At 47.9% G+C, this 13,283-nt stretch overlaps 1 protein-coding gene and 1 long non-coding RNA gene across 4 annotated transcripts in view; one reads left to right on the top strand and one right to left on the bottom strand.

Annotated features, from left to right (window-relative positions):
* Positions 1–1,853, bottom strand: part of Sp1 (Sp1 transcription factor) — a 31,472-nt gene extending 29,619 nt beyond the window's left edge. For 2 of the 3 annotated variants that reach the window (XM_085678656.2, XM_085678657.2), the window contains exons 1-2: positions 1,728–1,853; positions 232–392 (exon numbers count right to left, since the gene is read on the bottom strand). In XM_085678656.2, the coding sequence (XP_085534782.1) occupies positions 232–392; positions 1,728–1,734 (168 nt within the window). In that variant the 5' untranslated portion in view covers positions 1,735–1,853. Of the gene's footprint in view, positions 1–231; positions 393–1,154; positions 1,266–1,727 lie in introns of those variants that run through there. The other variant, XM_048449649.3, reaches the window with a different exon arrangement.
* Positions 1,854–3,141: 1,288 nt separating this feature from the next.
* Positions 3,142–12,430, top strand: LOC146890999 (uncharacterized). Its single transcript, XR_014997932.2, has 3 exons — positions 3,142–6,096; positions 6,195–6,291; positions 8,229–12,430. It is a non-coding gene; the product is annotated as an uncharacterized LOC146890999 (long non-coding RNA).
* Positions 12,431–13,283: the final 853 nt, after the last annotated feature.

Raw genomic sequence — 13,283 nt, 5'->3', positions numbered from 1 at the left:
GGCAGTATTCAGCAGACAAACAGCAACAATGCAGGCATAGAAAGAGCAAAAACCAGAAACAAAATGCTGACTTTTGTGTATCGTTCCAACTTTCGAATTTGGGGACCCTCTAGACCAACTATCTTTCTGTGTGTACTTCCATACCGTAATTTTTTCCCAGCGTTTTAAAGGAATTTTCTAAGAATATTTACACCCTGTCAACATGTTCCCCATTTTTGACTGATCACTCACCTGCCCTCCTCCGCCACCACTGCTGCTGCTACTGCCTGTGCTGCTGCTTCGAGTCTGAGAAAAGGCCGCACCACCACCATTACCGTTACCCCCATTACTGCCACCAACACCTTTTTCAATCTTCACCACGGCTGTCACTTCATCCATGGAGTGATCTTGGTCTAAAAATAATTACAAAACAATACAATAGAAGGAGTGAACCTCCCTAAGGTTTAAAATAAGGCTTTAACAAAAAGCATCTTAAAATAGGGCTAGATATGTTGGCAGGCCTAAAATCCCAGAATTTGGAACTGGAGGTAAGAGGAACAAGAGTTCAAAGCAATTTTCAACTACATAGTAAATTGGAAGCCAGTGCCCTAGGTGTGCAGGAGAGGCACATGGCTCAATGGTGTCCAAGATGTGTCACTATTTTCCCAAGTACAAAATTAAAGCCAGAAATTACTCAAAAAGAGCTTTGAGAACCAGGCATGGTGACTCACACCTATAATCCCAGCACTTGAAGAATGAGGAGGGTGGCTCACCAGTTCTAGATCTGTCTGGGATACAGATACAGAAAGACCTGGTCTTAAAACAAAACAAACAACACTTTTGAAAATGGGCAATTTGAGTGCAGTGTCTCAGGAATAATAAAAAGTTGCCCCTAGTGATGGCACATTCTGCAATCCCAGGACTCAGGAGGAAGAAGCAGGAGAGTAGCTAAAAATTAGAGGCCAGCTTGGTCTTCATAGTAACTTCCAAGCCAAGGAGTACCAAGTAGACCCTGTCTCAAAAGGAAAAAGAAAGCATTCTGGGAGGAAGAGGGAACCCAACATGTGGGTGGATGGAAAATGTGCTAAAATTAGGATGAAGAAAGATGGGGAAAGATCAAGTGTAAAAAAATTAACAAAACAGGAAGGGAAAGAGAAAGAGTACATTCTAAGTACCGATGGGGAGACATCCGAGAACACACTTCAGGGACTAAAGTGGTCTAGGGCTTAGAACCCAGGTTTGGGGATGAGAGGGCGGTCCCTCGAAGGAAGGGGCGGTTTCGGGGTGAGGGGCGTGGAAAGGGCGGGTCGGATGGGGGAAGGGAAATGCACGGGGGTGCGGGGGAGGGCCTGGGGCAGGCAGCGACCGGAGGGCGGACCGGGAAGGCGGTTGGCCCAGGCGGGGCCTGCACTGGTCGGGCCGCCCCCGCGGCGACAGCCCCCGACGGGAGGAGCCTCAGGCGGCCGGCCGAGTCGTGGGGGGTAAGGCCCGTCCCCCGTGGCCGGGGCGGGCAGGGGGCGGGCGAGGCCACGCTGCCCCCTCCCCCGGGGCGGATGGCCCATCCCCCTCCTCCTCCGAGGCCCCGCCACTGCCCCTTCTCCCTCCCTTCCCTCCGCCCCGGGCGGGACCAAGGCCGCCGCCGCCGCCTCCCGCCCGCCCCCCCTCACAGCGGGGACCGCCCGGTCGGCCCTCGCGCGCGCCCCCTCACTCCCCTCCCACCCCTAGACGCGAAGTGGACTCATCCTTACCGCTCATGGTGGCAGCTGAGGGGCGAGCTCAAGGGGGTCCTGTCCGGGGGGGTTGGGGGGGGCCGGGAAAAACGCGGACGCTGACGAGGCAAGCGAACCCGGACCGGACAGGGAGGGGGGGGTAAGGAGGAGGGAGCTGCGCGCCACAAGCCCGGCCTAGTCTCCGCCCCTTATCTGCTGCCCCGCCCAATGAGGGAGGGAGAAAGGAGGGCCTTGCGGAAGAAAGGCGGGCAGCCTACCCAATGGAGAGACTCGTTCCCCCCCCCGATAAGGCGTGTGAGACCAAGTTGCGTGTCTGGTATCCGCCCCGAAAGACCGCCCTCTCAATTTTAGCAACCAATGAAAGGCTCAGGAAGTGAGGATGGGCGGGACGGGAAGACGATCGATTTGAAGAGCAACCAGTGAACCGCCAGGCGGGCTCCGAGACCGGTGGGGATAGGAAGAGATTGGATAGGAGTGACAGGACAACGACCAATTAGACTCTTGAGCATGCCTGGGCAAAGTCCGTTTAGGTGCAGAGTAAGAAATACGCCGGAACGGGCTAGGGGAAAGCCGTCTAAACCAATCAGAATTCAGGCGGGTAGTTAAGAAAGTTATGATTGGACCATAACTGAAACGAGCCGGAACAGGACGAATATTGACAGGAGCTAAAAGCCAATTAAACGCCGAAGAAAAGGTGAAGTCTGGAACTTGGAATGGAGAGAGGAGACTTGGCTTCCCCTCAGATACGCAGACCAATGAGGGAACGAAAAGACCCTGGCACCTCCCCTAACTAGGCCAATGGTCGTTCCTAGGGCCGCCCATCATGAGGAGGAAACCGAGCTGTGCCAAAAGGCGTTCGTCGCCATGTTGGCCCTGTCGGAGTCTTGTTCCCGTCGTTAGGCTGTCCGCTCCCGCTGAGCCCCGCAACTCCGCGCGTGTCAGAGCTGGGGCGAGCGAGCGCGGTGTCGCGCCCCACGGGGTCGTTCGCGCTTCCTCTAGGATCGCACTCTGCAAGCGTGGGTGGGCGGCGCCCTCTCCCGTGGGTGGAAACCCTGCGGCGGCGGGCGGGCCGCGAGCGCGGTGACGGCACTCAGAACTCAGTTCTGAGCCGACCAATATGGAAGGCTTTGGGAAACTAGTAAACGCCATTTTCTTCAGCATTCCCAGGCGCGCTAAATCGAGGGCCAGGGTTCCCTTCTCCAGAACTCTTCTTTGAGACTAACGTACGCTGAAGAACTTCCGGGAGCGAAGCTCTCCTACTAAACTTCCATTTTCCCTCTTTCCTCGTAAACATCACTTAAACAGAAAGCACAGTAACCTAGTTACTTCCTTTTGCAATCACAAAGGTTAAAGATTTTGCCCGAGGCACTTGAATCCCTGGCCTCCATTTTACCTCCTTTACCCTTGTTTGAGTGGCTAAGGCCTGTAAGGCCTGGATAGTTTGTCATGGACAAGGAGCACTTGGAATTAATACAGCGACGCTATATTATCTACGACTCAGCGTTCCCGAATGCAGGAGTGTTACCAGCTGAATTTAAAGCACTTTGAAGAAACAGGCCTCTGCTGAGATAAATGGCAGATAACTTATCTGTTCTGGATGTACCAATTAGATAGGCATTTAGTACTACTTACGACAAGCTTATAAGAAAAATATTGTCAAGGCATAGTGGTGCACACCTTAATTCCAGCCCTAGGAAGGCAAAAGCAGGAGGATCCCTGAGAATTCGAGGCCATCCTGGTCTAAATAGTATCCTATGCAAAAAAATCGTGTATCAAAACAACAACGAAAATTAAGATAAAACCAGGCAGTTATGGTGCATGCCTTTAAACCCAGCAGGGGGGGGGGCTGAGACAGGCAGATAGGTCTCTGTGAGTTGGAAGCCAGCCTGGTCTACAGAGTGAGTTCCAGGACAACCAGGACTGTTACACAGAGAAACCCTGAGGGGGGGGGGGGGTAAAAAGAAGAAGAAAGAAAACAGAAGATTTTAAATAAAAAATTAAATAACAGAGACCGGTGTTGATGGGTCACGCCTTTAATCCCAGCACTTTGGATTTGGAGGCAGAGGCAGGCAGATCTCTGTGAGTTCAAGGCCAGCTTGGTCTACTATACTAGATCTAGTTCCAGGACAGACTCCAAAGCTACAGAGAAACCTTGTCTTGAAAAAATAATAATAAATATCAGAAATATGTATTTTAAGGGGAAACATTGTGGCTATTTCTGTAATTCTGTAATTGGAAGGTTGAGGCATTCAGGTTGCTGGAAGATTGAGACCAGCCTGAGTTTGCTTCAAAAAAAAAATTAAAACTATACTTCCTTACAAAATCTTTCCTTTTTTGTTGTTGTTTTGATCCCCCACCCCCACTTCTCGAGATGGTTTCTTTGCGTAGCCTAGGCTGTCTTGGAACTAGCTCTGTAGACTATAGCTAGCCTCAAACTCACAGCGATCTGTCTACCTCAGCTTGCCAAGTGTTTGGATTAAAGCCTTTACTGCACTTAGCCTATTTTTTTTTAACTTTGTCTTTCAGGAATAGGAAACAGGGTGGCCTAGGTTGGCCTAGATCTCCCTTACTCCCTTCCAGTGGAAGGATTAAAGTGCTCACTGCCCCCCTCAGTGGGTAGAGTCCTTACTTTTATTACTATAGGAGGTGGGTGTTGAGTCAACTCTCCTTCTGGCCGTACATTGTTCACAGGAAACACTCAGCCCTCTCACTGGCACCCGTCCTGGAACTCTTAGTAGACCAGGCTGGCCTTGAACTCAGAGATCTGTGTGCCTCTGCCTCCTGAGTGGTGGCTTTAAAGACAGGCGCCACCACCTTTGTTGTTCACAAATATCACCTCAGCTCCTTGTCACACCCCTATATCCAAAGAGACTGGAATGTAATATTAAGTTGGGAGTCATCCATGGAGCACATCCCCAGGGACTTGCCTTGGCCCAGACTCCAACTCCCAGCCAGCCAAGCGCTGACCCCTCCCCCAGGGAGGGTCAGGACCACTCCCCCAGGCTATTTAGGCTCACTCTGGGAAAAGGAAGCTTGGTCTCCAGGGTCTGGGTGGTCTCCAGGGTCTGGGTGGTCTCCTCTACCAGTCACTCTGTCTTAGCCCACCTGTGAGTGCTACATTTATTAAACGCTGGCATTTTAATCTGGTCTAGTTGGAGTTATTTGTGTCAGCGTTTTTAAACAGTGTCTGCTTGTGTAGCCCTGGAACTTACTTTGTGGAGCTGGGTTTTTTTGTTTGTTTGTTTGTTTGTTTTCTTTTAGGGTTTTTTTTCTTTTCTTTTCTTTTTTTCTTCGAGACGGGGTTTCTTGGTAGCTTTAGAGCCTGTCCTGGAACTCGCTCTGTAGATCAGGAGGCTGGCCCCAACTCACAGAGATTCCCTTGCCTCTGCCTCCTGAGTCCTGGGATTAAAGGTGTGTGCCACCACCTGCTGGGCGATGAAGCTGTTCTTGAATTTACAGAGTTCACCAATCTCTCTCTGCTGAGTGTTGGTATTAAAAGCAGGAGCACTGAAAATATTAAAACAAATTACAAATTATCTGGACAGGTACCCAGGCAATGTTGGCACACACCTTTAATCCCAGCACTCGGAAGGTAGGCAACTCTGAGTTTCAGGCCAGCCTGGTCTACAAAGCAAGAAGAGCTGTTACACAGAGAAACCCTGTCTAGAGAGGGGAGAGAGATGGTTTACCTGCCAACCTGCTAACCAAATCCGAATACATGAACTTAGGAATCCACTCAGTAAGAGAACGCCCAGTTCTCAAAAACAGCCCTCTCACCTGCACACACTGTGACCTATATATGCCCACAAAATAAGTAAACATAATTCCCAAAAGCTGCCCTCTGACCTACATACACACACAAGGGGTTTGGTCTCCCTCCTCCTCCAAAAAAAAAAAAAAAAAAAAAAACATGCAATCTAAAGGAAAAATAGGGTTGGGGAGGGAGACAGAAGAGAAGAAAGTTTCAGGACCAAAGATACTTCCTGGAAGGAAGAGACTCCATGACTCATCCTTGTAAAGTAAGATCCTGACGGCTGTGAAGCTGTGTAAAGTATTCGGCACCAGATCACGCTTAACTAAATGAGTGGAGAGAAGCCAATGCTGGTGATCAGCATTCTAACTTGTTTTCTTCCTTCTCACTCTGTAGCTAAGGCTTTCCTACAATTGGTGGTAATTGTACTTTCTGCCCCAGAGTGCTGGGAGTACAGGTTTTCTCCCAGGCCTCCATGCTTCTACCTCTGAAGTGCTAGGACTCGCACACAGTAGAAGAGCGTAGGAGGCTAGGTAGCAATGAACCCCTTCAATGCCAGCATCTGGAAGCTGGGAACAGTGAAGACAGTGCATTGGAAGTTCAAGGCCAGCCTGACCTACATTTTGCTGATTCTAGGTGAGACTGTGACCCCAAAAACAGAGACAGAAACTGAATTGGAGGACAAACTGGGCTACATGATATGCAAATTTCGGCTAATGAAACCTTGTTTCCAGCCAAACAGAAATTGAGAGAGGAGGAAAGAAGAGACGACAACAGCTAAAGCCCAGAAGAAGCAAGAACATCACAGCAAAAAGGACTGGAACAGATCAGGTCTTTCAATCTGGGGATCCGGGGAATGTATGAGAACCCTAGAACTGACTGTAGACAATCTTCACAATCGTCATTATTTTAAATGACCCATTCTGTATATTTGCTGTCTTTGTTTCCTTATCAGAGAAGCATTGTGACACCAGGCGGCAGTGGCGCAAGCCTTTAATGCCAGCACTCAGGAGGCAGAGGCAGACAGATCTCTGTGAGTTCGAGACCAGCTCTGGTTTACAGAGCTCGTTCCAGGACAGGCTCCAAAGCTACAGAGAAACCCTGTTGAGAGAGAGAGAGAGAGAGAGAGAGAGAGAGAGAGAGAGAGAGAAGCATTGTGACTCATGCTAGCCTAGACAGTGAGTAGTGCCTAGTAGTAGGCATGCATTCGGCCCTACAGTTAGCCGGTGGCTCTGGTGATACTGATGGACTCTCTAAAACTAAGGGCAGGGAGTGTTAGGAGTCAGGTCTAGAAAACAATTTAAGACCCAGTGTCTTAAATTGTCTTAAATTGTCACAAACCTTTAGTCTAAGAGACACAGCTAGTTAGCTAGGACTGTTCAAGGCCAGCTTGGTTTGCAAACTAAACTTAGGCCCAGTCAAGGCTATATACAGTGAAAGTCCACAATAAAAATAGTCAGTAAAGTGCTATCTAGAATTCACATACAGTGAGTTCAGCGCTAACACAGTGCAGGGTTAAGGCCACAGCACTGTATAAACCGGTCACGGTAGAGTCACAGAACTGATATTAATTTGCCTGTAATTTTATCCCTTGGGAGTCAGAGGTAGGATCTGGAGTTCATGGCAATTCTGAGGAGATACAGGCCTGAGGTAACTGGGAGCTTGCATTAAAAAAGTTAAAACCCTCTGGGCAATGGTGGCATACGTCTTTAATTCCAGCACTTGGAAGGCAGAGGCAGGCAGATCTGAGTTCAAGACCAGCCTGGTCTACAAAGTGAGTTTCAGGATAGCCAGGACTACACAGAGAAACCCAGTCTCAAAAAAACAAAGAGAAAGAAAGGAAGGAAGGAAGGAGGAAGGGAGGGAGGGAGGGAGGGAGGGAGGGAGGGAGGGAAGGAAGGAAGGAAGGAAGGAAGGAAGGAAGGAAGGAAGGAAGGAAGGAAGGAGAAAGAAAGAAAAGAAAAAACTAAAAACCCAGAACTGGATATGGTGACACACACCTTTAATGCTGTAACCCCTTCACAAAGAAACGGAAGTAAACTAATCTGTGAATTCAAGGCCAAAGCAAGTTCCTACCAGGCCAGCTAAGGCTACATAGTGAGACGGAACCCCACACAGTGCTAGTTCTTTTTGTAGCTGAACCACAAACAAACACTGCCTCTTCTGAGAAGAGGTGTAAGAAGGCTGTCCTGGTGTAAACCCCACCGATGGTTTCGGAAGTTAGAACTTTAACAAATAAACATGGGCCTGGGTATGGGACCCTGTCTCAAAAAACAGCAGAGATAGGAGGTGGTTGTGTTGGCAGACACAGCAGTCATATCAGCAACTGGAAAAAAAATTAAGGCAGGAAAATAGAAAGCCGTTGGTTGCTGGCACGGGCTAAAAACAAATAGCAGTCTTGAGGTATGCTGCAAAAGACAGAAGCTACTTCCAGTCCCATAGTCCATGTGCATGGCAGGGGGGTCTTTATGTAGTCATGGTTGACCAGGCCATACCTTGAACTCTTAACACTTGCCAGCTGAGCTGGGATAAAGGCTTGTACACACACCCATGAGAACTAGAAAGATCATGCAAAATTCCCTCATTGAATAAGGTGGAGGACGGCCTGGCCTGCTCCACAGGAGACTGGGAACTGGGGAGAAGGCTGAGGGATGGTCTGAACCAGGAAGAGGGGCAATAATATTTTTAAAGTCTTTTCTAAGTCTGACTGTTCCAGGGGTTCTAGCTAGGTCTATTACATAATCAGAGCGTTTTCCTTCCCCAAATAGAGTTCACACCTAGAGGGAAGGAGCACTAAATAGCCTCTCGCCGCAGCCTGCACCCTGAGGCCTGAACCGGGAAGGTCCTGCCTGACAGCTTAACCAAAATTGAAGGAGTTTCTTTCTCCTGAGACAAACAGCCCGGAGTCCTCTCCAGCAATTCAGGACTGAGAGCAAGCGCAGCCATCCCAAGCCTTCCATTCGAACTACAGAAAAGTCCGGGGGCCCTGGCCAAGGGGCGTGCGTGGCTCCCCTTCTCCCGGACCACCCTAGGCGGGAGCGGGATTTGTAAACAAACTTGTCCGGGCTGTACGCGGCTAGAAGAATGGGGTGGAGTTTGCAGCAAGAGGTCTGGCCCCGAGGTGACTGGGGCGGGGCTCGCACTCTATTTCCGGCTAGGAATGGCCCATATGGTCGCCCCAACCGAAGATCCATCCCTCCGCAGGGCTTGCAAAGCCAGTTGAAGTTTGCAGAAGGTTGACACCTGATTTCTCGCTCTTCTTCCGGAAGTTTGCACAAGCCCCAGGGAACAGAACTGGACTACTGGGTGGTTCCAGTAGGGGAAAGGCCTTAAATCACCACGTGTATTCCTCAGCGAGTTTGCTGGAAAGGAGGGACGGGCCTGGAGCACTCAAGACTTCCTGCCCTGGTGGTTTTGCTTCCACTGACTCACCACTGACTCACGCCCTTCTCTGTGAGGCCACCTATTTGCATTTCTATCTCCTAGAACAAAGATCCCCGGGGAGACTTCAATCTTTCACTGGACTAGTAGTCTCTGTCATCCCTTATTTTTGAAAGTTAGGAGCCCCGTGTGGTGGCACTCGCCTTTATTTTATTTATTTGTTTATTTATTGATTGATTGATTTTTACAGACAGGGTTTCACTGTAGTTTTAGAGCCTGTCCTGGAACTAGCTCTTCTAGAACAGGCTGGTCTCAAAATCACAATGATCCGCCTGCCTCTGTCTCTCGAGTGCTGGTCTTAAAGGTGTGTGCCCCACCGCCCGGCTTGGGTTTTTTTTTCCCCCCCCCGAGTCCTGCACAAGGACTTACACCGTCACCTGAGCCCCCAAAAGTAGTGGATACCCACATACCCACACTTGATATCGCAGGTCCCACAAGCCTGTCATCTGTCACCCAATGTGGGCATCAAGGACTGAATTTTTGCTGTTCTGGGACTCCAGCTGGACTTCAGCCCCCACTGTTGAGGCTGTCGCTCATCTGCCCAACCATTTGCATCTGGGCCTGGCACTGGTATTACTGTCCCAGACATAGATCAGAGCGGCTCATCCATCTCTGCTGCTGGCTGCTACACCTTTGCTCTCAACCAGGCTCTCCTCTGACCTGATTCTGCTACGTCAGCATTTCTGAAGATTTGATTTTATTTCATGAGCCAGGTCTCACTTTGTAGACCAGGATGTACTGGAACTTGAGAACTGGACTTGAATCTGCCTGCCTCACCACACCTGGTGTTGATGGGTTTCTACGTGTGAGTTCAGTTCCCTTGGAAGCCAGAAAAGGGCATCAGAATACATACTTCCTGAACTCAGTATGCCCTTTGAACCACTAGCCGACTCTCCAGCCCCCTCCCATCATCCTACTGTGTTTTGTTTTTGATTTTTGAAACTGGCTTAGGCAACTCTGGTTATTCTAGAACTCACTTTGTAGACAAGGCTATCCTCCAATTCAGAGATCCACCTGCTCTACCTCAAAAGTATTGGGATTAAAGGTGAGGCTACCACACCGAGCTCTATTTGCATGTCTGTCTGACCACTTCTTGAACAGGCTATAGCATCATTTTCTACAAATATGCATATAGAAAGCTATATTCACTCTGAAATGCGATATGAGCATTAACATTAGTAGCTAGGTTGTGATCACAGGCCTTTAATCCCAGCACTGGAAAAGCAGAAACAGGTGGACCTCGAAATTTGAGCCCATCTGGCATATATAACAAGTACCTGCCAAGCCAGGGTTGCAAAGTGAGACCTGGTTTCGAGAAAAGATTAAACACTGGGCAGTGGTGGCGCATGCCTTTAATCCCAGCACTCGGGAGGCAGAGGCAGGTGGATTTCTGTGAGTTTGATGCCAGCCTGGTCTACAAGAGCTAGTTCCAGGACAGGCTCCAAAGCTACACAGTAACCCTGTCTCGAAAAATTAAAAAAAAAGGGGGGGGGGGGGGGTTAAAGTAAAACTGCATCCCTTGAGCAGATTATCAAAATAGGTGGTAATTATCTGCCAAGGTGCTGCCATTGAAACCAGTAAATCTGTTGTTACTCAGTAAATTCTGAAGTCATAAAAAGAATCAGAACCGTAGTATTTAGCTAGTGTACTCACAACGGATTTCTTTTGGGGCGAGAGCAGGCAGGCCTGCTACAGCCCTATCTGGCCTTTGCATTTTTATCAAACCATCCTTTGAGCGGGTTTGGATTCCCTGGCCTGTGCCTCAGGAATGCTGGGAATACAGGGTTTGGACAACCAGGAGTGACTTTTTGACGATCTTTACCTTTCTTTCTTTTTCACATTTATTTATTTAGAGAGCATGTGTATCTGCATGAAAGCATCCCAAGGCTCCTGAGTACATTCTTCCCTTCAGTCCTCTGGGTTCCCAGGATAAAGCAGGCGTGGTGAAAAGCACTTTTATCCACTGAGCTGTTTTCAGACTCCTGAGCTCAGTAACTCTTGAGGCTGGCAGAGGCAGCCTCAGCAGCTGATCTGTGTTTGTTTGTTTAATGACAAAGAAAAAAAAAGAAAGAACTACACACCAAGCCTATCATCTCACAAGAGATTGTTGTGAGCAGGAAGGACAATAATAGTGTGCTGTAGAGCAAGCTGGGTCTGATTATGGTAGAAATTTTGAAGGCAGAATGTAAATGAAGTCTAGGGAACAACTGTAGTACATGGAGCTATTGAAAGATAAGGAAAAGAAGCTTTAGGAAGGGTGGACTAGCCTGTACTATGTTCTCTGTCTTTTTTGTGTTCCTATGTGTGCTTTCTTTTTCTTTTTCTTTTTCTTTTTTTTTTCTTTTTTTGGTTTTTAGAGACAGGGTTTCTCTGTAGCTTTGGAGCCTGTCCTGGAACTAGCTCTTGTAGACCAGGCTGGCCTTGAACTCACAAAGATCTGCCTGCCTCCAGGGTACTGGCATTAAAGGCGTGTGCCACCACTGCCCGGCCCCTATGTGTGCTTTCTAACATCTATATGACACTGAATGTATGTGGAGATCTAAGGACAAGCTACAGAAGTCAGTTTTCTGTAGCAAGCTTTCTTGTCAGACTGTCTTTAGACCGTCAGCCTACAAATAATGAGCTAGAGACTTTTTAGGTATGAAGGCTTGGCCTTTAGCTTAGGCTTGTCTCAACTAACTCTTCTTATTTGTTTGTTTGTTTTTTGAGACAGGATTTCACTATAACTTTCGAGCCTGTCCTGGAATTAGCTCTTGTAGACCAGGCTGACCTCGAACTCACAGAAATCTGCCTAACTCTTTTAATTTAAATTAACCCATTTTTTTTTTCATCTGTGTTACTTCTTTTCCATCTTGTACTTCTGTCTTCGCCTGGTGTCTGGCTGGCAACCCCACCTTTTCTTCCAGAGTCTTCTCTGTCTCTGGAAGTCCTACCTAACCTTTTCCAGCCTTACTGTTGTCCATTCAGCTCTTCAATAAAGCAATCAAAAGGTACTTTGGTAAAGACACATCTTCACAGTGAAAACAAACATTCCACAACAGCTCTTTCTTTCTATCATGGAGATCCTGAGGATCAGACTCGGGTTGTCAGGCTTGTTAGTGATAACTTTACCTACTGAGCCATGTTGCCACCTATGGATGATCATTTAAATTAACTCCAGCACTAACCCTTCCAAGTCCACAAGCAAAGGCCTTTAATCCCAGTACTAAGGAGGCTTAGACAGAAAAATCTTAGTGAGTTTGAGGACAGCCAAGGCTATGCAATGAAACCACATCTAAAAGAAAAAAATAAAAGATTAAAAAACAAAAAAACGGGGCTGGAGAGATGGGTCAGAGGTTAAGAGCACTGGCTGCTTTTCCAGAGGTCTTGAGTTCAATTCCAGCAACCACATGGTGGCTCACAGCCTTCTAGAATGAGATGTGGTGCCTTCTGGTGTACAAGCATATATGCAGGTAGAACACCATAAACACTGTATGATAATATAATAAATAAATTTGAAATAAAATACCCCAGAGTATTTGAAAACAAACATGAGGCTACATGAGACCCCTTTTCTCTCTTTCTTTTTTGTTATTGTTCTTTTTTAAAACAGGGTTTTCTTTTTAAACAGGTGCAGCCTCTGCTGCCCTGGAGCTCTCTGTACACTAGGCTGACCTCAAACTCTGAGATCCTTCTGCTTCTGCCTCCTAAGTCCCTGGATTAACGGTGTGCACCACCATAGACCCACTCTTCTCTCTTCTATGAGAAGCTTTCTCAAAAACAAAATTTTAAAGGGTTGAGCTTATGGTTCTGTAGCAGAATGCTTTCCTAACATTCTGAAGGCCATAAGCCCAGTCACCACTACCTTAAAAATAAAAAAACAACTAAAGAGGTGGTTTCCATGCTCCCTCCTGGAGAGTGCCAAACAGACTTTCTGAACAGGTCTTTAGTGGCTCCACCTCTACCCTGGGAAATGGTGTTTGGTTTGTCTCCTCACCCCTGCCAGTTGCAGAGCCTAGTTGAAAAGAGGCTGTTTAACACAGGCAGTGATGTTCCAGATACTGACATCAGTTCAGACTAACCCACATGTGCCCACACAGGCCATTGGCAGCAAAGGTCAGATTCTGGCTCATAGGTGGCTGTCTGCATAAGCCCCCTCAGGCTAAATTACCTCCAACTGCTTGAGAAACTGAATCAGACATTATCATGTGTATGACGTGGCCCTGCTATGATGCAATAGGAAGAACACTGCCTTACCTAACAAACACTCTTTGCAGATGACTAAACTGGAATATAGGCAACTTTTGATTAATATCCAGTTTGCAGCAAATATGGAGGCCACAAGAACAAGGTCATTGAAAATAGCCAAGCAGTGGTGGCACATGCCTTTAATCCCAGCACTC

This window comes from Myodes glareolus, chromosome 19, assembly GCF_982192425.1.
Source record: "Myodes glareolus chromosome 19, mMyoGla1.1, whole genome shotgun sequence".
Taxonomy (NCBI): Eukaryota; Metazoa; Chordata; class Mammalia; order Rodentia; family Cricetidae; genus Myodes; species Myodes glareolus.
This window is presented reverse-complemented; position numbering and strand designations above follow the sequence as displayed.